We start from the raw sequence: 24,974 nt of genomic DNA on the forward strand, positions 1-24,974 counted from the left end.
CAATCCCATTTTTGGGGTCAAAGTCGAATGCGAGAACTTGCCAGGAAAATTTGGAAATTGATTCAAAAAATAAAATACCCTACCTTCTATCTAATTTCGCAAACTTTTCTGGACTTCCGGCAACTCTTTCAATGAGAGACCAGATGAATTATCAGTTCAACATGCTTGTAGCACTTTAAGAAAAAACTCTTGGGGTAAAGCTATGAAAGGTAAATAAATATAAAATATTTTTTGATTGAAAATTTCCGTTCAAATGTAAAAATATCTCTGTAGTGCTTACAGTGTGAAAAGCACACATGGTTATATATAGCCTGTGAGTTTTTTCCCAGTACTGTACTTTACAGTGTAGTCAAACTACTTTCCAACAGAGACTACTATTTTTTTAAGGTCACAACATAGAGCGACTACAGAAGATGGAAGGAGGTGGTGCTGAAAAGTACAGAGGAATAAAACACGCTCTTCTCAGAAAGAATCGTTTTGCGGCAAGCAGGAACAAAAATTTTTTGGCATCCTTTTCGAAATTCCAGACACACTGAGGCAAAATTTGCTATTTTTGCTATTTGATGCAGAAAAATTTGAAAATACACCATTGGAGCACAGTGGCACAAGATGTTAATTTTGGTGCAGAGTTCCCACTCCTGTGATTAGGTTGCAATTTGTTGTCATTTTGGAAAGGTTAATTGGATAATTCAAACTTTTTTTCTGTGACTTTGGACTTTGAATTAACCAAGTTCGATTGTAATACATACAAGTTTTATCCCCCCTTTTCTAAGAAATAAAATTAAAATCACATGCCAAAAAGAAAAAAATAGGCGATGACTTTTGTGAGTGGTACTACATGATTAAACTTACGATTCTACTAGTTTAGCTTCTCCTTTCCCTGCTTCAACAAAAAAAAAAAAAAAAATTGCTGGCTATGGAGCAGATTTTGTTGCATGAGGGAAAAAAAATGTACATTTTTAACAAAAAGAATTTTGTTTTATTGTTATAATTTCTTTTTATCATTTCAATACACGGGAAAAACATGTGCATATATCAACCACAAAAAAATTTTAATAACTAAAATATGTCACAGAAATATTCATGATACAGAAATATTCATTAAGTACAAAGAATAAGAACACATTGGAAAATAGGTTTTCTGTATAACCCACTAAGTAATTGTCAACACATTTTAGAAAATCCTCACAAGTGGTTGTGACATTGAAGTTTGAATTTCAGAGATGGATCCTCTGGTTATGCAGGATAGAGAGAATAAAATTACTAACATAAGTTGATTTCACTTCCACATTTGTACCATTTCTGAAAATAATTTTCTTAGTTGAATCTGATGATCTACAACTAATTTACATGATAAAAGACAAACAATTTCAAAATATAAAAATATCACAAGCTATATTTCTAATTTTGCTCAACTTTCGCCTTATTCAAATAGAATGAACAAGAAGCAGTCATTCAAAATAATTTACAAATGTGCTATAGGAGTAAGGGTGTGCTCATCAATATTACCTTACACAGTGAGCACAAAATGTTATTTATGTACACATACTTTATAAGGTTTGTCCAATTTGTAGAAACAACCAGTCTAGTACAAAAAAGCGCATACCTTATAAATTAGAAGTCAAATGATCTAAACAAAAATAATTTTTATATAAAGAAAAATTAAATAAAACAACATTATATATAACAAGTACTTTAAGTATTTTTTCGTATTCAATGAAATAATATTGCGACAAATAGAATTTCTGTTATGACTTTACAGTAAAATTCAAACATGGTGTAATGAACTAATGAAAAATATTTGCACTTATTTGGACAGATATAATTACATATTATGGGAACAAATATTAAAAATTGTTTGAGCTGAATTAGAAATAATATCTAGATTACAGTAGTGACTTTTCAGCATAATCATTTGGAAACAGGTTACACATTCATCCTCACTCCCATACCATGAAACGGAAGAATTGAATATACTTAACACATGCATGGAAATTAACAGCACATGATGAAAGAATGATAGCCGCATACACACTAAAGTGTGTCATGTTAATGTGATATGAATGAGAAAAGTATTAGTGAATTTCTCATATGTACAGGCAGCTGAATATCACTCTGGAAATGTATTAAACATGGAAAGATCTTCAAATGAAGATGTTCCACCTTGATCCAGCATTTGCAACATATCTGAAAGTTCTTGTTGAGGAGGGCCACCACTACCACCACCATGGGATTGAGGATGATTTGCGGTTGATGATGGAGGACCATCTGCTGCACCTGGGCCTTGCCACTGACCCCACAGACCTGTAAGAATGATTGGAAGTTATAAGTATTTATACTTAAAACTAGACTAATGGCCAGTCATGAAGAGAAAATATTTCTTTTTAACCAAATACATACAAAAAAATAGGTACTTTTGATATGTAAAACCGCAAACTAAACTAAAAACCACAAAAAATATGTAACTGTCAAACTGCAGACTAGCATTTGAGTTTTATAAGCAATTCTTCAGCAGGATGAGGACGGTCTCACTGAGTTCGGGGAAGGAGGAAGGGGACAAGAGGCCAAAAAAATTTAGGGTCCTCCATCCCCTTGAACCTCAATTTTATAAATTTACAAAGAGCATCTGCATCCAAAAAAGGCACACATAATTACAACATGTACAGAAAAATGCTGACCAATACTATACAAAACGTACAGAGGATCCCCACATCCAAGGTTGGCAAGTCTTTGCCATAAGGCGTATATACACTAGTGCGCAGATCATGCAATGAAAGCATTTGCAATTGTTTGTTCAGCAATTTGTATGGTGTTGTGAACGATTCTTGAGCTGTTTTCACTAGACCCACCTGGAATCGGTTTTTTCAACAAACACAAAGGAAAGAAAGAAGCACAAAGGTACTTTGTGTACCCATGAGTGGATTAGAACCACTACAGGGGGGTTGTGCGTTGCATGATGCAAGTGATATAGTTTGTCTTTTTCATTATGTGGAATTAACCAGTGTATAAAATTGTTTTCTCTTATTACAGATTCTTAATTTTAACCGTTTGGAGTCATAATATTGTAGTCAGACCACGAATACATCCATCCACACAATGCACATTCTCTAAAGTACTTTTCTACAGGAGCTTCATAAATTTAACTTGCGTTGTGACTGCAGTCCCGGTCCAGTTAAAAAAAGACTTAAAATTTGTATTTGCACTCAGATCTGCACAGAATCTGCAAAAACAAATGAAAGTTGTGTGTTGATAACAACCTCGACCAATTGAAAGAAATGAACCACTCGTGTTTGGAGGCAAGGAAACAAATTTCAGTCATGAACTGAAGTTAATTGAAAGTTGCAGACCAGGTGCATTTATCATCAAAGAGCAATACATTAAACAAATTATTTTTTAAACTTGGCATTGGACTTCAAATATAAAATTGTGACCTTCTCTATGAAAACAGCAGACATGGAACAAGTCTCTGGATTCCATTCCAAAATCCAGGCAAAAAGGTTTCTATCTTTACATACTGTAACTTCTTAAAAATTGGTGTATTTTCATTAAATATGATACTTTGTTTTTGAATAAAACAATTTTTTACTTGATTATCACTTAATGATTTCCACTATCTCAGCAAAAATCCAGTGATAATGCTTTAATATCTGAAATGTGAATTTTTCAGAGAAAATCGCTTAACTCTGAAATCGCACAACTCTGGGTAGTGTAAGTCGGGTATTACTGTACAGTGAAACCTCACTACAACAGTGTGCTGTATATAACACTAAATCCATCTACAACAATTTTTTTTGATTCGCAGAGCATCATTATATCAAAATTTGACTGTATCAGGGTTGGCAAGTTTTTTGCCATATGAGGAAAAAACCACGATAAAAACTGTCCCGGAAAAAATAGATTCTTTTTCCCCATCTGTGCATGCAAAGTATTGTTATGAATTAATTTTTTATTTATTATGCAAATGGCATAGTTTTGAACTTAAATTTTGGTTTAATAAATAATTTTTAGGGTTGGTAAGTTTTTGCCATAGCTGGAAAAAACTAAGAGTAAAAACATCCTGACAAAAATGGGTTTTTGCCAAGCATAAAACACAAATTGACACTTCTTGCATTTTGTCTAATGTCGTTTTTAAAAAAATTGATACAAAAGAATTATATATTTTTATAATGACACCAATCGTTCCTAACGACATGTGTTCATTGTACCAAAAGGAAAAATACAGGATATTCGTTACATGAAAACATTAGGAACTTTTCCTATAGGTCTTTGTGATGGATGTAATGGAATGATCGCTAAAACATGGGGTCAGTATAACAAGCATAGACTGTACCTCTATTTATTTGTAACTGTATTTTCCACCAGATTACTTCACAATATAACATTATAAAGTTGATTGTTATAATGATTGTTAATGATTTCAAGTCTCAGTTACATATAATACACATTGAGTCAAATGTTTTTTTTTTTTTTTTTTTATCATAAAACTGTTTTTACTAGTTTTTGCCACTGTCTCAGTGAAAATATCTTTTTGCCGGCAAAATTCCCAACACTGGCCACACCAAACAAAAGTTAATGAAAATAAAGAATTAATGCAAAAGTAATGACAAGCACAGATATTTTGTAAAGCTGATTTCTCAAAGGAACACATTTTCCTCCCCCCCCCCCTACTTTGCACCTGTGGAAAATCGAAACAAAGCCTACTTCATAAAAGAAGATACAACATTTCACGGGGAATTTGCTGATTTTCATTATGCTGGTTAAGACACCACTGAGTATGAAGGTTATTATTCTTTGGTCTGTATTTTTTATAAACTCTGTCACACATTTAGCAATTCAGCACAATGAGTATGATGATGCAGTAATGGCATTTTTAGCAAAAACAACTATGTTTCACCATCATTTATATTGATATAAGGCAGGGGAAGCCAAACTGACCTGTGAGGTAATTTTGTGTGAGCCCCAGACAAGGTAAAAATATTGTGTACCAAGTCTTTGATTATTATTTGAGTCACTTAGTGTGCTCATCATTTCTAGCGATGAAATAATTTATCATATTATCATCATACTGCCTTTGCTTTTTGGAACACACAAAGTGCTCATAAAGTATGTTATGGCCATTTTCTTCTTTTTTCCCTGCCATCTCGGTGGGAAAGTTTGTTGTCCTTGTATAGTATATTGATTTGCATGCAATATTTGGTATTCAATATTGGCAATATTTGGTTTTCAACCTCAAAACCTTAACTGACAAGGTTATGCAGAGCCTGATAATTACAAAGGGCATAAATATATCTTGTTTGATGGTGGAGTTGATATTGTGCCAATGACCAAGAGTTCAACACCCGGGCATTTACCAAAAACAGAAAAACATTCATTTTTAAATTTCAACATGGCAGGTTTGTAGCATTCCATGCTGCACCAGACTGACAAACAGAACAACCAATATTCTGGTTAAAGAAACACCACACTAGAGATATCTCTAGTATGATATTGGTTACAGAAGGTAGCTCTCACATAATAAGAATACACGTGTCACAATTTTGGTTCTATGTAATTTTATTGATATGCAGGAACACCAGGTGATGGTGCGCAAGCATCCTTTCACATCTAACAGTTAGTGTGCCTGATTCATGTGTGTCTTGGTTCATTTTATCTTGGTGTCATAATGTGTTTACCCATTCCGGACAACCTAGGAGTGGATGGTCAACATGATCCCAGTGACTGGTTTTTGGAACGCTTTTTATCAGGATAATAATATTCCGTCTTATTTGATGCATGCGGCCACACTAGGTGCTGCTATGGGGGGGGGGCGCAAAATCAATTGAGAATTTTTTTTTGTCTATTGAAATTCTAACTCTGAATCTATTGGATGAAATAATTTGTGGAAGAAACTGCAGTTTTTGATGCCCTACATCTAGCTAGGAGCGCAACGAGATAAACAACAAATATGTGTTGGTTCATGAAGAAATGGAGAAATAGAAAGCCTATAAAAATAGAAAGAATACAAAGAATCATGAAGAATGGGGAAATGGAGAAGTAGAACACTGGAGTTGTGGCCCACACGGTGCTGCAGCTGACCATTATGTTAGCCTAGGAACAGAAAGAAGGTGGCCACCCCGATATATAGATAGAAATAAAACACAACATTAATAAAACTTTTTTATCTCATGCAAAATAGAAAATGCACACACTTCTTGATCCTGGAGCAGATCCAAGTTGAGTATATGTTGGACCAGATGGACTACGTGCTGGTGAGTTCATTTGATTGTAGTTCTGACTAAAGGCTTCAGAGTTTGCCTGAAGGGGAAAGAAAACGAATTAAGGAAGAAGTAAACTTTAATCTTATAAACTACTTCAACAAACACCAACTATGGCCATATAGCTATATTGCAATTTACTGCCATTAATGAGATGGGTTGGAAATGAAGGCGCTGTCTATCGGTGGTTGCCTCAAGTTTGTTAAGGAAAATATCTATATCCTCTCTTGGGTTCGAACCCAGGACCGTGACAGCAACCTTCATGGTGGTAGATGAGCATCTTACCACCACGCCACTCGGGCATAATATTATAAACTGGTTTTATTCTGAAATGATAAAACCACTGATGAAAACATATTTTTTTAAATAATACAAACTTGTGCTAGATGACGCTGTGTCCAGGCTGCTTGTGGAGATGATGAAGTTGTTGTTGCAGAGGGCTTGCTGATCCGAGTAAGGACACCTCCACCAGCTGCACTTACTACAGCTGAAGGAGGAGTTTGAGATAATGAGCCACCTAAGCTTGCTGTCCCACCACCACCAACACTGGTACTTGGATAATTTAAGGCTGAATGCTGCTGACTGCTTTCATAACTAGCATATACAGGCTGCCCTGACCCAGGGCGGCGTTCTTGGATAGTTTGTGATCCTGTTTATTTGATAAATGAAAAATATTTAAAACTAAAAAATCATAAGATAAATGGAGAAAATTTTTTATTGATATCAATCTGTTCTGAAATTTTCTTAATTAAATACAAATACAGGAATTACTACAATTGTAGTAATACAAAATACTACAATTGTAGGAATTTTAACCATAATTTCCAACTAGGACTAGTTCATTAAATAAATAAAAATGATTTAATGAATAAAAATAAATAAACCAATAACACTAAAATTTCTTTTGATGTAGTAAAATAGAAATAAATAATTCAACTGAAGCAGAATTGAAAGTTGATCTCTCTCTTTTTAGCTATTCAACAATTTTACAAATACATAGATTATTGATCCACAAATTCAATAATCTGACATACTATATTTTGCACACTCAAAAAATGCTATTGATAATGTGACCACCTGATTAACAGACTTGTGAGTGTTCAATTTTCAAGACTCGAGTGTATGTCAAAAAGGATGCTAAAAAATACACAAAAACACAGTGGCTATACAAAATTCAATTTTTGCCATAGTAGTTATGATCTCAAATTTGATTCAGAATCTGAAATATAAAAATGGCAGCACTAACTTCCCACATAACACTAGATATGAACTAAATATGTACTGTTGTGTGGGGACACACATATTTCCGAAACTAAGTGAAAGAAAGAAATAAAACAATTGTTGAAAGAAAATAATACAACAGTAACTTTCCCACAATGGTGATAGACTGGGGCCCCATGCTTTCTTTTTCCACCTGTGTGGACCTGTTGTCACTATGGATGAAAAATTACAACATTTGCGCAGAATGACAAAACAACATAACACCATACAGGGTGATTCTGAACTCATTGGTGGAACTTTAAGAACACCTAAAGATAGAACACTTAAACATGCAATTTTTTTCATGCAATGCATGGTTGCAATGTAAGTGGTAAACCGCTAGATGGTGCTGTCAGTGGATTCATAAAGAACTGGTTTTGAAACTTAATATCATTTCTACCATTAGATTGCTGAGGGGATGTCTGGTTTCATGCTTAGGATGAGATTGACATGCATTTCATGTATGGTGCTGCGGATGCTAATGCTCTGGAAACTCAAAGACTGCACTGGGAGCGATTTTCGACAACACACACGCCAAATCTAAACACCTTTGGGCAATTACACGGGTATCTGTGTGAAACGCCCTTGTCAGAGGCATACAGGATATGCTAGGAGTGTGAGGACACCACAAGAAGCCCATTTTGTACAGACATAAGTTCAACTGATGTTCAAAGATTTTTAGACACGCATGTTGTAGGGGAAAATTCCCAGTGCAGTCTTCAAGTTTCCAGATTGAAGTCACTTCAGCATGGCGGCACACAGACGAAGCGTAACGGTAACATTGGGCTGAGGTCGAGCTTGAAGAAGAAATAGTCATGATTAAACAACTTAAAATTCATAGGCCACTGATTTCAATGTTTTATATATATATATATTTGTTTGATATTTGAAACAAATTGACTAAAAACAATGTGTATCAGCAATGAATTCTAATTTTTAAAAAAATGAAACTTCATTATCAATACCAACAGTTTTAGCCGTGTCCATTTTTTGTTCATTAAATGACAAGTAATTATAAAAAATAATCGTTTGATAAATTAGTTCTCACCAGGATGATGTCCTCTGGGAACAACTGAAGAATAAACGTCTCCTGATCTTGGTAAACTGTAATCAAGGCCTTCAGGCTTTGACTGTGATGTAAGTAAATTTGTTGGACCCATGCTATGGCTATACTGATTCATACCAGAATCTCCAGATGAGCTGACAGGTCCTGGTTCTGACCCTGAAGCAGGCACATCCTGCTGGTGATGAAGACTTCTGTAAAAACATAATTTTTGAATTGAATATTTAATAACATTTGTATCAGTGTTTCACACTTAAAGTTCATGAGCATTTAAAAATGAAGAATTTAAAAAACTACCTTACTTAGCAAGTCATCACACAACTTTTCATAAATTTATTCAATGGATAGACATCTGATATTACCAAGACAAAATATACATAATATGCATATGAATGGGAGAAAAATTAATCATTGCATTACCTACAAATCATCTGCTTAATACAAGTGAATAATTTTTAATTATTCTCATTAAAAAGTTAATGAGATGAAAATGGATCAATTTAAAAGAAAGTATATGCAAATAAATATATATATGTGCAAGTATAAAATAATAATTGCATTCAAATCTTACGACTTATATAAAGGGTGATCACAAAATGATTTTGCAGATATACGAGCCCCTAGCGGCCATAAAAATCAAATTCAAGGTATAGGTATTTTGAAGTATGCACTCGAGAGTGAAGGAAAAAAAACAAAACTTCAGCTTTTGCAATAATGGCAAAAGCAACAGAATTTCAAAAGATCTGAATGACCTGCTTTTTTTATGCATCGCTAAGTGATTGATGCAGTGAAAAATGATGAATGGCATTGGAACGGTACCTGCAGCATGATAACACTGGGACAAGACATAGGCAAAGAAAAGTGGCAACTGTGATAACCCAATATCACTCTAATGAATTTCTGGCTCTGGGGATACCTGAAATCGAAGGTGCACACATCAAATCCACAAAATGTATCCAACATGAAAAGTGAAATCATATGTGCAGTTTAAAAGATTCCTCTTGCCATGCTGTTTCATTGCTATCCATCATCTCCAGCATACAAAGGGTCATCATGTGTGAAAGCAGAATATGTTGCTTTTCTGTGTTCTCTGTCCTGGTTACTTCCACATTTTTCTTTGTCTTGTGCTAGTGTTTATGCTACAGGTACACTTCCAACACCATTCATCATTTCCTACAGCACTAGTCGGTTAGGAACACATAAACATGGGTGTTGCTTTTTGAAATTTTGTTGCTGTGACCATAATCATGAGAGCTAGAATTTTGTTTATTGCCTCATTTTTGAGCGCATACTTTGAAACACCTATATCTTAAATTTCATTCACATTGGTCAATCATTGCAGCTGCTAGGAGCTCACATATCTGCAAAGTTATTTTATGAGATCAATCTGTGTGTGTGTGTGTGTGTGTATATATATATACCTTACGTAAGTCTATAAGCCTAGGACAATATGGATGTTGTATGATATGTTTACATTTATAATATGTTATAAAGATTTTTTTTTTATCATACTGTTATATTTAAAAGTAACATAAATCAGTAAAACACAAAAAGTAACATAATTGGGATTTAGAATTCACATAAAAAATTGCTAAGATAACCATTTTTAAATAAACTTACTTAGCAGATGTGTTTGTGCATACAATATACTCCACATCATTTGTGTATGGATTAAGAAAGGCAAAACTACTGGTTCTCAACCATACCCATTCACGATTCTTGGCACGAAATCGATACATTACTGATAGCACTTGACCCTTTAGTTTTAACACTGAAAAAAGTATAAATGAAATTGTTCAGCACAATCAATTTTTCATAACACAATTACAGCCACTCACTGGCTTATGAAAATTCAATTTACAGACTTTTTGAGTTCCAAACCTGAATATTTGGTGTTCTTTACCATTTGTAAATTGATCTTGACTATATCTATTAAATGTCTTAATCAGATTTGCCTCTCTTCTGCCCTTCAGTTGCAGCCACCATTACAGAATTATGGGCATTTGAAGGAATTGGAATTTATTTACATACAAGAATGGATTTATGTCATATTATAAAACTTGCACAATTATAATGTACATTTACATACAAATTAAAAAAAATTTCACTTTCAAAACAACTTTAGCATTGCTATACCAGCAGTAGAAAATGGTAAAAAAAGTATTGTGAGACAAAGTTACTGAACAATGCATGAAAAGTATTTGGGGGAAAAAGCACTCAAGAAATCTGTAAAGGATTTTAAATAAATTAAAGAAAAGGGAGTTTGAAGACAAAGGAATATGACAAATTAGTTGGAAACAGAAAAGTTAAACTGGGACATGATTCAACTCATTGAAGCTGATGAGAAAGGGTAAACTAATGGGAACACCTGACAGAGTTATAAGCTTTGGTAAAGTAGTTGAAAGAAAAAAAATAGAAGAAAACCATAGAGTTGTGGGTTTAGAAACATACCACAAAATTTAGCTGTTTTTGATGAAATCCCAGAAGGCCTGTAGATACGAAAATATGAATCAAAATGGAGCCTGATTTCAGAAAGTGAAGGGAAAGACCCGGGAGAACCTAATTTAATTATGTTAACTAATTTAATTATCTTAACTAATTTAATTATCTTAACTAATTTAATTATGTTAACTAATTTAATTATGTTAACTAATTTAATAATTATTTACAAATAACTGTGTAACTAACTCATTTCCACATCATTTACAAAAATAAAGTTATTTTTCCACATCATTTTCCCCTCAATTTAGGCTGGACATTTTGTTTTGAACAAGACTACCCTGTTTCTCATCTGAAGTCAGCAGATGTGTGCCAAATTGATGTGTGTGTGTGTGTACATATATATATATAATTATTGGAATTTTTGATAAAAGAAAAAAATTCAAATTCAAAGTTAAAATTTGCTATCTAATTTCAATTCTAATATTAGTATTAGAATTCTGAAAAATATATCTTATGGACAACTATCAAGAATTAAAAAAACATGCAATAATGTAAATGATTTTCTTAAAGCATTTTCTGACTTTTTAAATGTCTTGAGTGGCAAAGGTTATCCGTCTTCCTTTATGGGTTTCATATTTTCCCCCACGTTTTTTGACTTGTTAGTTGACGCCACGTGGCTCATAATTTGTGGCATTACCATTAAAGAGTTGAATTTCAGGTAGGTTTTTCATTTTTTACATTTTTATTTTCTACTTTTAAACTTTTTAACACACTTTTGTGGAGGTATCCATTTAATATTGTGCTACTAATGTATTTTTCGTGTTTTTCTAGTTTTTCAAACTTTTGTATTTTCTAATTTTTGTTTTTTTTTTACTTTTAAAGCTTGTCTTTAAAAAAAATGTTGGGAGGGGGGGGGGGTAATTTTATGCCTTTTCTTGGCTTACCATCATCAGAAACATTTTTGCTGCTTGGAACAATATGGGGTTCTCCCCTTGAGAACGACCTCCTTAATGTTCTATTTATTTTTGTGTTTTTCATTTTTTAATTTTTCTTTTAATTTTTTAATTTCTAGTTATGTGTATACAGCTGCCTTTGGAGCTATACTCTGGCTTTTGAAATATTTTAATTTGAACTTTTCAATACATTTGGTTCTTAATAATATATATATATATATATATATACACACATACATATATATCAATCTTACAGACAGCATCCATTTCCAGTGTTATTCATAAGTCAAGGAGAGGTTATGTTTGAAAGTTTGGGAAAAAGTAAATACTGAATTAATGCAATATAAAAAAAGACTAATTGAATAAAGTTTAATTATTTTGCTGATACTCAAGAAATGAAAAAAAATAAAGTTGTGAAAGTGACATCAACAATTATAATTATTCTAGTTGAGCAGTAAAAAACATGGAGTAAACTTGAATAGTGATTTAATGGAGTTGTATGTAACTAAAAAATTGAACTAACATCAAATAGAATTGAAATCAAAAAATTCAAAATCAATTAACTAACCTTGTTCAAAACTTTCTTTCATATGAGTTTGATCTTCATGATGAAAAAAGTCAAAGCATGTCTTTCCAAGCAATTCTTGTGGCTGGTAACCAAGAACACCCTGAACCCTAGAAAAAAAAAATAGTTTGAAATAAAATAAATGCAGAAATTTTATTTCATATATTAGTTGGAATTATGAAGACAAAATAATGTGGTTTTAGAATGGAAGTAAATATAGTGACAAGAAATGATCGTGCTATATTAAATTTACCTCTGGTCAACAAATGTGAACTTTCCTTCCATGTTATGTCTTGAAATGAACTCATTAGAAGAATTTGATCCCATTAAATCACTGCTGTTTGGTGTACTTGTAACTTGCAGGCGACCAATTGCAACCAGGCAACAATGGCTACTGCTATGTGCATCTTCAGGATCAAGGCGATCGATTTGAACACCTGGAGGCAAAATATCTAATCAAACAACTTTAAATGTTTCATCAGTTATGGAAAAAAAAAAGTTGAAAACAACAAACTACAGTTAAAAACAACTTTATCATTGAGAATTATCATCAATAAACATTATATATTTACTGATTTATTTTTAACTATTTTTTTGTTAAGTCTTGACTTAGATGTCGAGTCAGATAATATCTTATTTAAAATATTGAAAAAAAACTCCAAAAAAATGTGTTTAAAAATGTCATTACAGGTCTTTGTAAAGCTGAAAGCAAAATAGTATTACAGTAGCCAGGGCTGTAACTAGAGGGGAATGGGGGGGGGGGGTAACTGCCCTGGGTGGTAAAATTTAGGTGGGAACAAGGAACACCATTACAAAATTATATAATTTTAAAGGCGTGGGGGGGGGGGGGCGGAAAAAATCCTAGTTACGGCCCTGACAGTAGCAATAAAATAGTATTTCCTTCAACTGTAAAAAACACAAAAAAACATTCAATGCAATTATTTAATGTATATTTGGTTGATGAGTGATGCAAGAAATATACAAAGGTTATTTCCAGTATTAGAGAATTTTCTTTATATATATAGAAATCTCAGAATGACCCATGAAGAAAAATTGGAGTAAAGTTGTGATTACTGAGAGAGGATAAAACATCAAAAAACGTTAAAGAAAATATGAAAAGATTTATATGAAGAAAATGAATTATGTCATTGATACAAACCTGATGGGGGCCAGTTTTTTATGTAACCAGTGCAGTGAACAACAGCATAAGCATTTCCATCAGTTGATGGGCCAAGACTGTTACGTTGCCTCAGCCTGTGCAAATGACCAGGACACATAGCATCTGGTTGAACATTACCTATTTTCATACGGCAGATGAAACCTCGACGAGAACCCATGCAGAGACGCATTGATGCTAAAGTAAAAACATTAGGCCTATATCAACACTATATTGTAATTTTAAGGCAAATATTTATTTTAAAAAATGTGTTTGAAATAATATTTAATTTATTTTTTGGTAAATTGTAACAGTTTTTCACTTCAGAATATAATACAGTAAAACCTGTCTAAGACAGACACTGTATGAGACAGACGCCTGTCTTGAATGGAATCAAAAGATAGTCCCATTGATGATAAATGCTTTAATGTGCATCTTCATCAAAAGGAAACATGCCCAAAATGGAATATTATTTTGGTCTCTTAACATTCTGTTTCATGCAGGTTCACTGCATATGCATATATATATATGTATATATACATATATGTGTGTGTGTGTTTCTTTAGTTCAGAGTGCCAGACATTTATGAAACTGGAATAAAAATATAAATGCACAGGTATATCAATGGAATATATGTTCTTGCATATCATAGCATATATTTTGATTAATAAAGGACAGTTTTCAAAGAAAGTTGCTATTGTTTGAGGCTTCACCAGGGCTGGACAAATCCCAGGCATCAGGTCGAAATGGCAAATGAAATATTGGTATTGGCACATAAAATTTTCTTTGTGTAGTTACTAAATTGCAGGCTGAAAGCACCACAAAATGTTTGGAACTAATAGCAACATATCTGCTAACATGAAAGCTATTACAAATCTGCCAACCCTTAAAAAGTCAAAAGAAGCATTATTTTGGACCTTTTTCTCTGGGCAAATATTTTTTCGGGACTAAAAATTTTTTCTAAGACCTAGATTTCTTTTGCAATTTTCCCAGCCCTGGGCTTCACCATGAAATCTGACATTATATGTCTAACAACCTTATAAAATATAGCACATGCAGGAATTTTGTAGAATTTTAAAGTGAAAACCAAATGTGTCATTAATAATATTTTAGCCCCTAAAAATTGCTCAAGCATTTAACATATTTTTGTTAACTATTTAAAAAAAAATTAATGTAATTCGAAAAATAAGAATTAAAGAACTGTACGCACATTGGTGGCCTTCTTTCTTTACAGTGCCAGCTACATAATGGACGAAAAAAGGTGAATATAAGAAAAATTACAAAAATGAAATATTGATGAATATAATATACCATATATACTCATTTATAAGCCGACCCCTCCCTACTTCAGGACCACCAAAACTGCAATGAATTGAAAACCTGTGTATAAGCTGACCCCAAAAAAATCTGTGCATTTCAAAGAAAAAAATTCTTACATTTTCATGCAAAATGAATATCTTATGGAAATTTAAAATAGAAAATAATTCAAACTTCTTAATCCATTTCTTCGGAGTCTTCAAGCTCATCGTAATCCATCAGATCATCATAGGGGATGCAGCATCTTTATTTTTATCTTCATTTGGGCTGTGTCATCGCCATCGTCACTTTCAAAGAGGATATCATCTTCAGTTCCGTCCATCGCATTGTTGATGCAAAACTTTTTGAAGGATCGGATGATAATTTCAGTGGAAACAGAATTCCATGCCTCATGTTCCCATTGGCACACTAGGCCAATGTCAGGTTTCTTCAAGGCACCACTTTTTATGGTTTCTTCATCATCGGAACTCATCCATTCGATCCACAAATCCTTCAAATATTCTTTGAAAGGCATGTTGATGCTCACATCTAAAGGCTGTACAATCGACGTTAGCCCATCTGGTATCAAAGTCAATGATGTTTTCGATTTCTTTGCCTCGGCTATGACATTATTGGTTCTGTAGGGTTTGAACACATCCTATACCAATAATGCCGGTTTCTCGAACACTGCTACAAAAATGACTACTGATTGCGGGGGGTCGATATTTTCTCATCAAAAACTGACCCGAGTATAAGCCGACCCCCCCCCCACTTGAGGAACGAATTTTTCCACAAAAAAACTCGGCGTATACACAAGTATATATGGTAATTATTGGTATCATACATTTTATTATTTAGAAACATGAAGCATATGTCCACGTGCATGAAACCTAAAATTATTATGGGGTTATTTTTGTAGACTTCATATTCAAAGAGAAAGGTCAAGTATACAGAAGAACACCTCGTTTATCCGAACATCAATATTCCGAACAACTCGGTCAACCGAACACCTTCTCAACCTCTCATTTTCAGTTTTCTATAGTCAATGATGCTCAACTTGAATTGGAACTTGAATCCTCTTATCTCCCAACTTGATAGCTCCCTTCTAACTTATGGTGTGCCTCCTATGGGTGAGCCTTAATGACAGGGAGGAGTGTGCCTTCTTGACAACAAAAAAGTTCTTATCACAGTTTTGCTGGGGAGTAAGAGTATCATTTGTTACCGAATTTTAATCTATTCCTTTGCATTATTAAATTAGTTTTGAAATCGAGTTCAGATAAGAGGTTCTACTGTATATACAGGGTGCATAGCAAACAGGGGGGCATGTCATTTTGCTGGCGAACCGTTCATCCTAGAGACATACTTCCAATTAGAAAAGGTTTCCAAATAACATGTAATACTCAGATAAGCCACTCGTGTTTCAAGGGGTTCTATAGTTATTAAAATAAAAAATAACTTTTTATAGTGTCCCCATGTGCTCCGAAACCCAATTTGAAAATTGTTGTCCTGTCTCTCCCAATATGCACAAAAAAATTTAAGTTTCTAAGTGCTATTCTATTCAAATTCAACAAATGAAGGAATTTGGAAAAAAACAGCATTAAATGCGGGTAAAATGGTTTACCTGTATTTAAAGATCAACTATCCTCTAATTTTTTTGAATTTGAATATCTCAATGAATATTGTACTTAAAAACATGGAAGTTTTTCAGTTGGCATCAGAACAGAGAGTGTAACAACTTTTTAATTAGGTTTTGGGACGCACGGGGACAGTATAAAAAACTCAATTTTTTATTTTAATATAACTATACAACCCCTTGGAACACGAATGACTCATCTGAGTACTACATGTTATTTGGAAACTTTTTCTAATTGGAAGTATGCCTTTAGGATCAATGGTTAGCCAGTAAAATGCCATACCCTGTTTGCTATGCACCTTGTATATGAATTTAATTGAATTTAAGATACAGTCTGTTGCAAAAAAATACATATGTACCCGTAAAAAATTCAGTTTTAGCTGAATTATATTGTTAAAAAACTTGTAACTTAAAATAAGGTAGTATTGTTGAAAAGCTATGGAAATGATCAAAATTTTAGAGCAAAAAAAAGTTATATTAAATGAAAAGAAAATGTGATCCGCCCTTAACAGCTATATAGGCCAACATCATAGGCGGCTGGGGGGGGGGCACAATGATGATGATGCTAATTCATATATGCATATATACATTAGATCAGTCGACTTCACCTTTAACCCCCCCCCCCCGTATTATTGCCCATGGCCAACATCCAGGGTGGCATGGAATAAATTTAATTTCTTATGAAAACAGAAAACTCCAGCTGAAATTGCCTGGAAGTGAGACACACTGGTACTTTAAAATGTTGTAAGTACACTTTTCTCATATACATACAATAAACCCAATAAAATCATGTGCTAAAATTTTGATCATTTGCATATGGTGTTTTACAACTGTCCCTAAAATAACTCAGAAATAATTAATCAGGAATGACAGTGCACAGTAGATAGGAAAAGGGAGAAAAGGGCATGAAAATGACCTGACAAGTTCCCTAGCCCTTAGGAAAAACAGTGGCAACGACACAGAATTTAGAATATTATGCATAAGTACACATATACACACACATTGTATAAGCATATAGCCAAGCAACATACACTATACAATAAAATAACTGAACTAATTGAAAAGCCAAACAAATCCTTTGACATAATTTTTTGAGTACGATTCATTATACTCATATTTATGGTTAGAATGTCAGCAACAAGTGATTTTTCAATGAACAGGAGTAGACTATTTATATAAGTGGCAGAGTGTGTGGTAGATTATTCCAGAATCTAGATTCCAAGGAATTTGTATTATTCTAAAAAACATTTGTTCTGGCGTATGGTAGAATATTAAGATAAGTATGAGATCTTTAGAATTCAGTTTGCTGGAGAATCTTTTTGGAAATGTAAGGAATTCTTAAGGAGGAACCTTAACATGAAACTTAAAATGAGTTCCTTAGATGCTATGCATGGCCGGTCCTACTGTATACATGCAAAACCTGGACATGGAACAAGGAAATAGAAAGAAAGATCAACTCATTTGATGTTTGGTGCTACAGAAGAATGTTAAAAATAAACTCACAAAATCACCAATGAAAAAGTCAGGAAGAGCAGTAGAAATCTCAATACTTTGATAAGAAATGCTGCAGTGGGGAAGTGGAAGTATGCGGGGCACATCTGAAGAGGGTCTGCAGAAGAGGACACGACACTGATATTAGGAGAATGCAAAAAGAGAGGAAGATCAAGAAGAATTTGAACAGAGAACCTGAAGGAATGGAGTGGACAAGAGTATTGTTTGTTAAAGAGACAAACTCAGGATCAAGTAGGATGGAGAGCCATAATTTCCAACTTTCAAACGGGAGAGGGCACCTTATGATAAGATCTTTGGGTAACTAAAGGTTATAATGGGTTTGCTTGTGTAGTCGAGAAATTTAATTGTCTTAAATATAAGATCTGAAATGAAATACCGTGACACTTATAAAGGATGTGAGCTTGACCAATAGGGATATTCTGATTATATGCTATTATGTGTAAAAATCTCCTTTGAAAATGAAAAATTTGTTAATGTTTTACTTTCAGTAGTTCTACCCCAAACCAGATGACAATAAGTGAGAAACAGAAGAATCATTTTATTATACAGAAGTATTTTTATTTTTCAGAGAAAGAAAAAAAGATTTTTGTAATTATTCTGATTCTTTGGTTCATCACTCTCCTAATTTGGTTCATGTGCTCATCCTACTTGAGATGACTGTTGAAATTTATGCCAAGAAATTTTACTGAAGAACTATACTTAATGTTTATGTTGATAATTTGGAGGAATAGGAGATTTGAGGGTATTTTCTTATTAGTTTGACAGAAAAGTAGGCATTTCCTTGCTATTTAAGATTAGTAGGTTACTGTTGAACCAGGTGGCAATCTTATGGGTGTAGTTATTAGTTGTAGAGAGAAGATCTGTGTTGGATGATACTTTAAGTAGGTTTGTACCGTCGCCAAACAAAATTAGTTCAAAATTTTAATTTGGGGCCGTAGCATTTTGTACACCATTTATGAAAAATTTAATCGATAGTGGTCCTGAGCTGCTTCCTAGTAGAACATTGATAGAGGATTGAAGCAATTCCGACTTGATATCACATAACTCTACATACTGATATCAATTTTTGAGGTAGTTTTCAAGAAGTTGCAGCAGGAGACCATAGTAATAAACTTCTCTAATTTTTTCCAATGAATTAGTGAACAAACATTTATAGAAGCATTTACATTGTCTTCACAATGTATTGAAAATTATTTTTTTATAACCAAAAAATGTTCTCCATAACAAATTTTTGGCTGGAATGAAACAACTTAGTTATATAGGGGTACACTCAACTGTATCTACAGAAACTACAATCTATAGAAAAGAGACAAAAGCATTTACTTTTAAGATCAAGAATTCGTCCAGCATTTGGTGATTCTTGGGTTGATAGCTGCTCCCTAACTTTTTCTACATCATCAGGATGTACCAAATCATATATACATGCATTGAACCAGTCTCCCTACAGGCACAGAAAAATATAAAACACTTATACATCAACTGAGCTTCTGTTGTTATAAAGAAAGGGGGAAAAATATACTAGAGACACATCCTATTTAATTCAAGGGTTCTTCTAAAAAATTGAACAAAGATTTAAAAATCTGTTGCTTCAAAATTTTTTTCTAAATTCTAAATTTCATCCCTAAATCAAGAGGCAAGAGCTGTGGAGGTCTGTCCAGATATTATCATGAAATCAAGAAAATATTTAAATTGAAGTTTGACAGTTTTTGGTGTGAAACTTAATTTTACACATTTCTCACTGAACTTCGTTAGCAACTTATAAAACTATAAATAATTATGGTAATTACAGTTGAAACTATAAACAACTACAGTAATGTTGGAGGTAATTCAAATTTTCTTCATATACATTTGTGCAAGGGATCTACATTATCAAGGGACTGCCAATGTTAACATTAGATAGTTGCTATGTTTAAGTTCATAGCCTTAATATTAATAATGCAGTAAAACCTCGTTACAACAATGCTCGATATAACAATACAGTCAAACCTCGTTAGTGCGTCAACTGGTTAACACGTCACTCCACTTACCGGGTCATTTTTTGGAAGTCCCAATTGTCCTCAGGCTGGAATTGGCACAGCTATTTCTTACTCCGTTTAACGAGTTGCTCCGTTAATGAGTGACTCATTAACGAGGTTTGACTGTATATCCCTCTACAACAATATTTTTTCAAGTTTTGTTTGGAAATGCCCAACTCTAATGTTAATCTGGTGCCTCTTGATATATCAATATAATCCCTCTACAACAATGTTTTCTTGGTGCGCAAAGTATTGTTATATCAAGGTTTCACTGTATTTGTATTGACATTCTAGACAGAAAGGAAGTGAATAACTGCCAGATAATGCTGCAGGAATTTGAAGGAGTAATCTGAAAAGACGAGCTCAGAAGGATTTGCAGAGTGTGGTAATATCTTCCAACCCAAGTCTGTGATTATGTTCCATGTCATTCATCCTGAATGTAGGCCCTATTTGTGTTGAAAGCAACTGGTCGTCTTCTTTTGCCTGTAGAAAGTATTTCTTCAGGTTGTATGGATGTTTGTTTAGAAATTACTCAATTACTGAAATTATTTGCTACTCAAATGTACTTCGGGAGTTCTGACTATGTGCAACAGAAGAGATTTATATGGTGTGTTTTGAAGTTGATATATAAGGTGTTATAAAAAAAATTCCACGATATAAATGAAGTTGATAGTCAAATTTGATTGAATTTATAATTGATTGAAGAGGCGTTTGAATATGAGTGTACAACAGAAAGATATCTAAATTAGTATAGATGGCTATTTCAGTTGTTGCTGTTGAAGACAAAATTAACTCTTCTTATACCATAGAATTTCAGCTGAAATGGTGTTTTTTATTTTTTTTGTCAGTCCTTGTGTGCAGAAAATGACTGTTGAGTAACAAAACTGATCAAATGATCTTTTTGTCTAAGCCCAAAATTAGTACGATACTATACACACCCTTATTTTGTTCTTGCTTCCTCCCCCCAGATCAACAGATAAGTCCTGGCATTGGCGTACGCAAAGGGGGGGGGGGGTTTGGGGTTCTAACCCCTCCCCCTTGAGCCAAGATTATAGTGTTATTTTGCAGGAAAAAATGTAAACCTCCCTCAGAAGGGGAAAAAAAATCTGAACCACCATCGAGAAAATTCTGCGTATGCCTATGAGTCCTGGCATTCTTGGCATAGCTGACTTCTTGCACCACAGATTATTGGTGAATCATTGATCCTAGAGGCAAGCTTCCAATTAGATAAAGTATTCAAATTACGTGTTGACCTCAGATAAGTCATACATATTGCAAGGGGTAGTATGGTTGTTAAAATTTAAAAAAAATCAACTTTTTATATGAGGACACCCTGTGCTTTCAAAAAACCCAATTAGAAAGTTATTGTGCTGTCTTTTCTGAGGCCAATAAAAATTTCAATGTTTCTAAGCGCAATATTTACTGAGATATTTGAATTCAAAAATTGGAGAAAAGTTTGGGAAAGAACAGCATAAACTAACAGACAACTTTTCTCTTGTTTATGCCATTTTGCTCAACTTTTCCCTGATATTTAATTCAAATATCTCAGCATATATTGCACTTAGAAATGTGGAATTTTTTTTGTTGGCGTCAGGACAGACATTGCACCAATTTTTTAACTGGGTTTTTGAGGACAGGGTGTCCATATAAAAAGTTAGTTTTATTACCTCAATAACTATATAACCCCTTGCAATATAAATGATGTATCTGAATTCTACTTATTATTTGGTTTTTTATTTAGTATTTTTTTGATTGGAAGATGTTTCTATGGTCAAAGTAATTTGCAGCAAGAAAAGTTAGCTGTGCACCCTGTATGTATATTATTTCACTAACTTGAATTAGACAAAGGCAGTGGTTCTCAAACTTTTTCACTCTCCACACCCTTGCCAACACTTATATGCAGCTCTCCAGAATAGTCTGACAAAGAACTGCTTGAAGGCATAGAACAGGCACATATAATGCACGCTTTGAGAACCATTGAATAAAGGGAAGGGAAAATAATTCACTGAAACATTCAGAACATGCATTATGTTTGACTTAAAAATGAAACATCTTGAAAGAACATTATAAAAAAAAATGAATAATGTCTTTAACTCCTTAATTAAAAAATAATCTCACTTGAGACTGATTTAAAACAGGTGCAACTGAATCAGACACATAAATTATTCTCCCAGTGTCACAGGCAATAACAAACAAGAAGCCATCAGCTGCCTTGAATATTAAAAAAACAAAACAAAATATCAGTAAATGAAGGAAAGTTTACTATAGAATTAGTATTATAAACTAAAAGAACAAATGCTTATAACTACCTCAATGATACCAGATCAAAGATAATGCTAAAAATATCATGGCTTAACTCATAGTTTCCCAAACGTTTTGTTCCATTGCTCCCTTCAAAATTTTTTTTGTTCTCTAATCACTCCCTTCAACTCAAGAAAATCTTCCCATAGGATCCTATACTAAAACCACAGCTTCTATCGCCCCCTGGATTATTCCATCACCCCCGGGAGGCAATAATGCCTACTTCGGGAAACACTGGTCTAACTCATTAAATCTCTGAAAAAATTCAAAACATTGATCGTACTTGGTTTACAAATAGGGTGTTGCAGGCAGGTGCGATTGAGCTGGGTGTAGGATCAGGAGGATTGCCACAACCACTGCCCATTCAACATTACTGGGAGGGGGAAGGAAAGTAACTAGTTGACCCTGATCATATCCTATCTTTATCCATGTTCCTCATTAAATGTCTATTTAAAGGCCCGAGAAAGCCTTGTAGGACTAACAGAAGTGTTTCATTCAGTAATCCTCCTTTCCCAATCTTGACTAAATCATCTTTGGTAAATCTTTCTTTAGGTATAACAATTCTTTATGTCTACAATTGTACAATAATAAACATAAAAGTACAACCATGGTCTATTGTCACAAGTCTTCAACTATGACTCAAAGAGACCAGTTCTTTGAACACAATTCTACATTTTTTTTCTTTGTGTAATCTCTCCTTATCTTTCTCATTTGGCATTATATCTCTTTGTTAAGAGGAGATACTATTTTGTCAGTCTCCAGGAAAGTAATTGTTTCCTGAAGGGTCCTTGGTACCTGAATTGGGGGTAGACTAACCAATGAAAAAGGGATAAATAAGTTAAGATGATTTTAATGATATTTGGAGACAATTATCTTATAATAAGATTAAATAATCGCCGTTTGGGTGTACCCAAAATTCCAAAACGCACACGGCTATACCCGTTTCAGAACTATATGAAGTTCCTTCATCAGTAGCAGAAACAAAGAAGAAAGAAAATATTGAAAAAACTCCTTATAGCGGGAGTTACTCGCTGTTGTAGACAAGAGTCAAATTCAAAATAAATTTAGACCTTACTCGGGTCTGTCTCAACCAAAATGCATTCTCTTTCAACAAACAATTCTATCGTATGATTGAAGGCCTTGCCATGGGAAACCCTCTCAGTCCTGTACTTAGTGACATCTACATGCACTATTTTGGAAACAAAACTCTTCCGTGAAATTCGTTTTCCTTTATATGTCAGATATGTTGATGATTGCTTCGTTCTTCTTGACCGTAACGCTAACATTGACCATATTCTAAATACTCTCAATTCCATTGACCTTTGCATTCAATTCACTATAGAGGAAGAAAACAATAACCAAATTGCATTCCTGGATGTATTGGTCACTCGCCATGGAACAAACTTTCTCTGCCACTGTATTTCGCAAACCGTTTGCTGTTTCTCTACCCCCTCACAACCTCTCTGCGCATCCTCCATCACAAAAGTATGCCTCGTTCTACACATACGTGAAGCGAGCCATTAATATCTGCTCTTCGCCGACATTATTCGATGCTGAACTGAATATCCTTACAGCAGTAGCGGTCGATCGTGGCTACCGTACCGCTCTCATTGATAATCTACACAGCAAACTGATTAAAAACACTTCCAAAACGCCTAAATTTGAACAAAAAAACTTGATCAGTTTGCCTTTCTTCCCAAAAACCAGCCAACGCATCGATAAAATCCTTCGAAAATACAATTTTTCTGTGGTTTTCACCCCCGTCAATAAACTTCGTTTCTCTCAACTAAAAGATCCCATTGACACACTCAACAACTGGGGCATCTACAGTATTTCATGCCTATGCGGATTATCATACATAGGCTAAACTAAACGTGCCCTAAAATACCGTTTAAATGAGCATAGAAGATACGTAAGCAACCAAGACTTTAACCGCTCATCCATAGCCCAACACTGCTGGTCCTTTGACCATAAATCTGACGTCTCTTCTGCCAAAATCATCCAAAAATGTCCCTCACCGTCTGACTTGGATTTCTTCGAATCATTCCACATCAACAAAAACACAAACCAGTTGGTGAACGACCTATCTAGCACACCACCCTTCGCAAAAATCTGGCAACAGTTTCTACAATAATTATGCTTCTCCATCAGCATCACTATCACGTGCTCAGTTGTGATTGGCTCCGCCATTTTTCTTCTTTTTTCCATCCTGTTGATCTACTCTTTTGTCGCTGGTTCATTTTGAATTTCACTCTTGTCTACAACAGCGAGTAACTCCCGCAATAAGGAGTTGTTTCAATATTTTCTTTCTTCTTTGTTTCTGCTACTGATGAAGGAACTTCATATAGTTCCGAAACGCGCATAGCCGTGTTCGTTTTGTGAATTTTGGGTACACCCAAACGTGGATTATTTAATCATATTATCAAACCCAAAAGGCAATCCTTTTCTAATTATCTTATATCTGAGATTTACACAATCTATTCAACTTTAAAATTTTTCAAAACACTGGTCATAGAAACGAAGG

At 33.9% G+C, this 24,974-nt stretch overlaps 1 protein-coding gene and 1 pseudogene across 8 annotated transcripts in view; one reads left to right on the top strand and one right to left on the bottom strand.

Annotated features, from left to right (window-relative positions):
- Positions 1-1,035: 1,035 nt before the first annotated feature.
- The window catches only part of tgo (Aryl hydrocarbon receptor nuclear translocator homolog tgo), a 144,701-nt gene continuing 120,762 nt past the window's right edge, over positions 1,036-24,974 (bottom strand). For 4 of the 8 annotated variants that reach the window (XM_089238951.1, XM_089238949.1, XM_089238948.1 and 1 more), the window contains 11 exons: positions 22,268-22,360; positions 19,458-19,575; positions 14,904-14,933; positions 13,697-13,891; positions 12,791-12,974; positions 12,541-12,647; positions 10,198-10,348; positions 8,563-8,771; positions 6,632-6,903; positions 6,189-6,294; positions 1,036-2,304 (listed from right to left, as the gene is read on the bottom strand). In XM_089238951.1, the coding sequence (XP_089095077.1) occupies positions 2,111-2,304; positions 6,189-6,294; positions 6,632-6,903; positions 8,563-8,771; positions 10,198-10,348; positions 12,541-12,647; positions 12,791-12,974; positions 13,697-13,891; positions 14,904-14,933; positions 19,458-19,575; positions 22,268-22,360 (1,659 nt within the window). In that variant the 3' untranslated portion in view covers positions 1,036-2,110. Of the gene's footprint in view, positions 2,305-6,188; positions 6,295-6,631; positions 6,904-8,562; positions 8,772-10,197; positions 10,349-12,540; positions 12,648-12,790; positions 12,990-13,696; positions 13,892-14,903; positions 14,934-19,457; positions 19,576-22,267; positions 22,361-24,974 lie in introns of all 8 variants that reach the window. The other 4 variants (XM_089238950.1, XM_089238947.1, XM_089238944.1 and 1 more) reach the window with 1 other exon arrangement.
- On the top strand, positions 23,448-24,672 carry LOC149080016 (uncharacterized; annotated as a pseudogene).

The sequence above is a fragment of the Pholcus phalangioides genome, unplaced genomic scaffold (assembly GCF_987345545.1).
Source record: "Pholcus phalangioides strain wild (caught in Gottingen) unplaced genomic scaffold, Ppha-v1.0 ptg000011l_1, whole genome shotgun sequence".
Lineage (NCBI taxonomy): Eukaryota > Metazoa > Arthropoda > Arachnida > Araneae > Pholcidae > Pholcus > Pholcus phalangioides.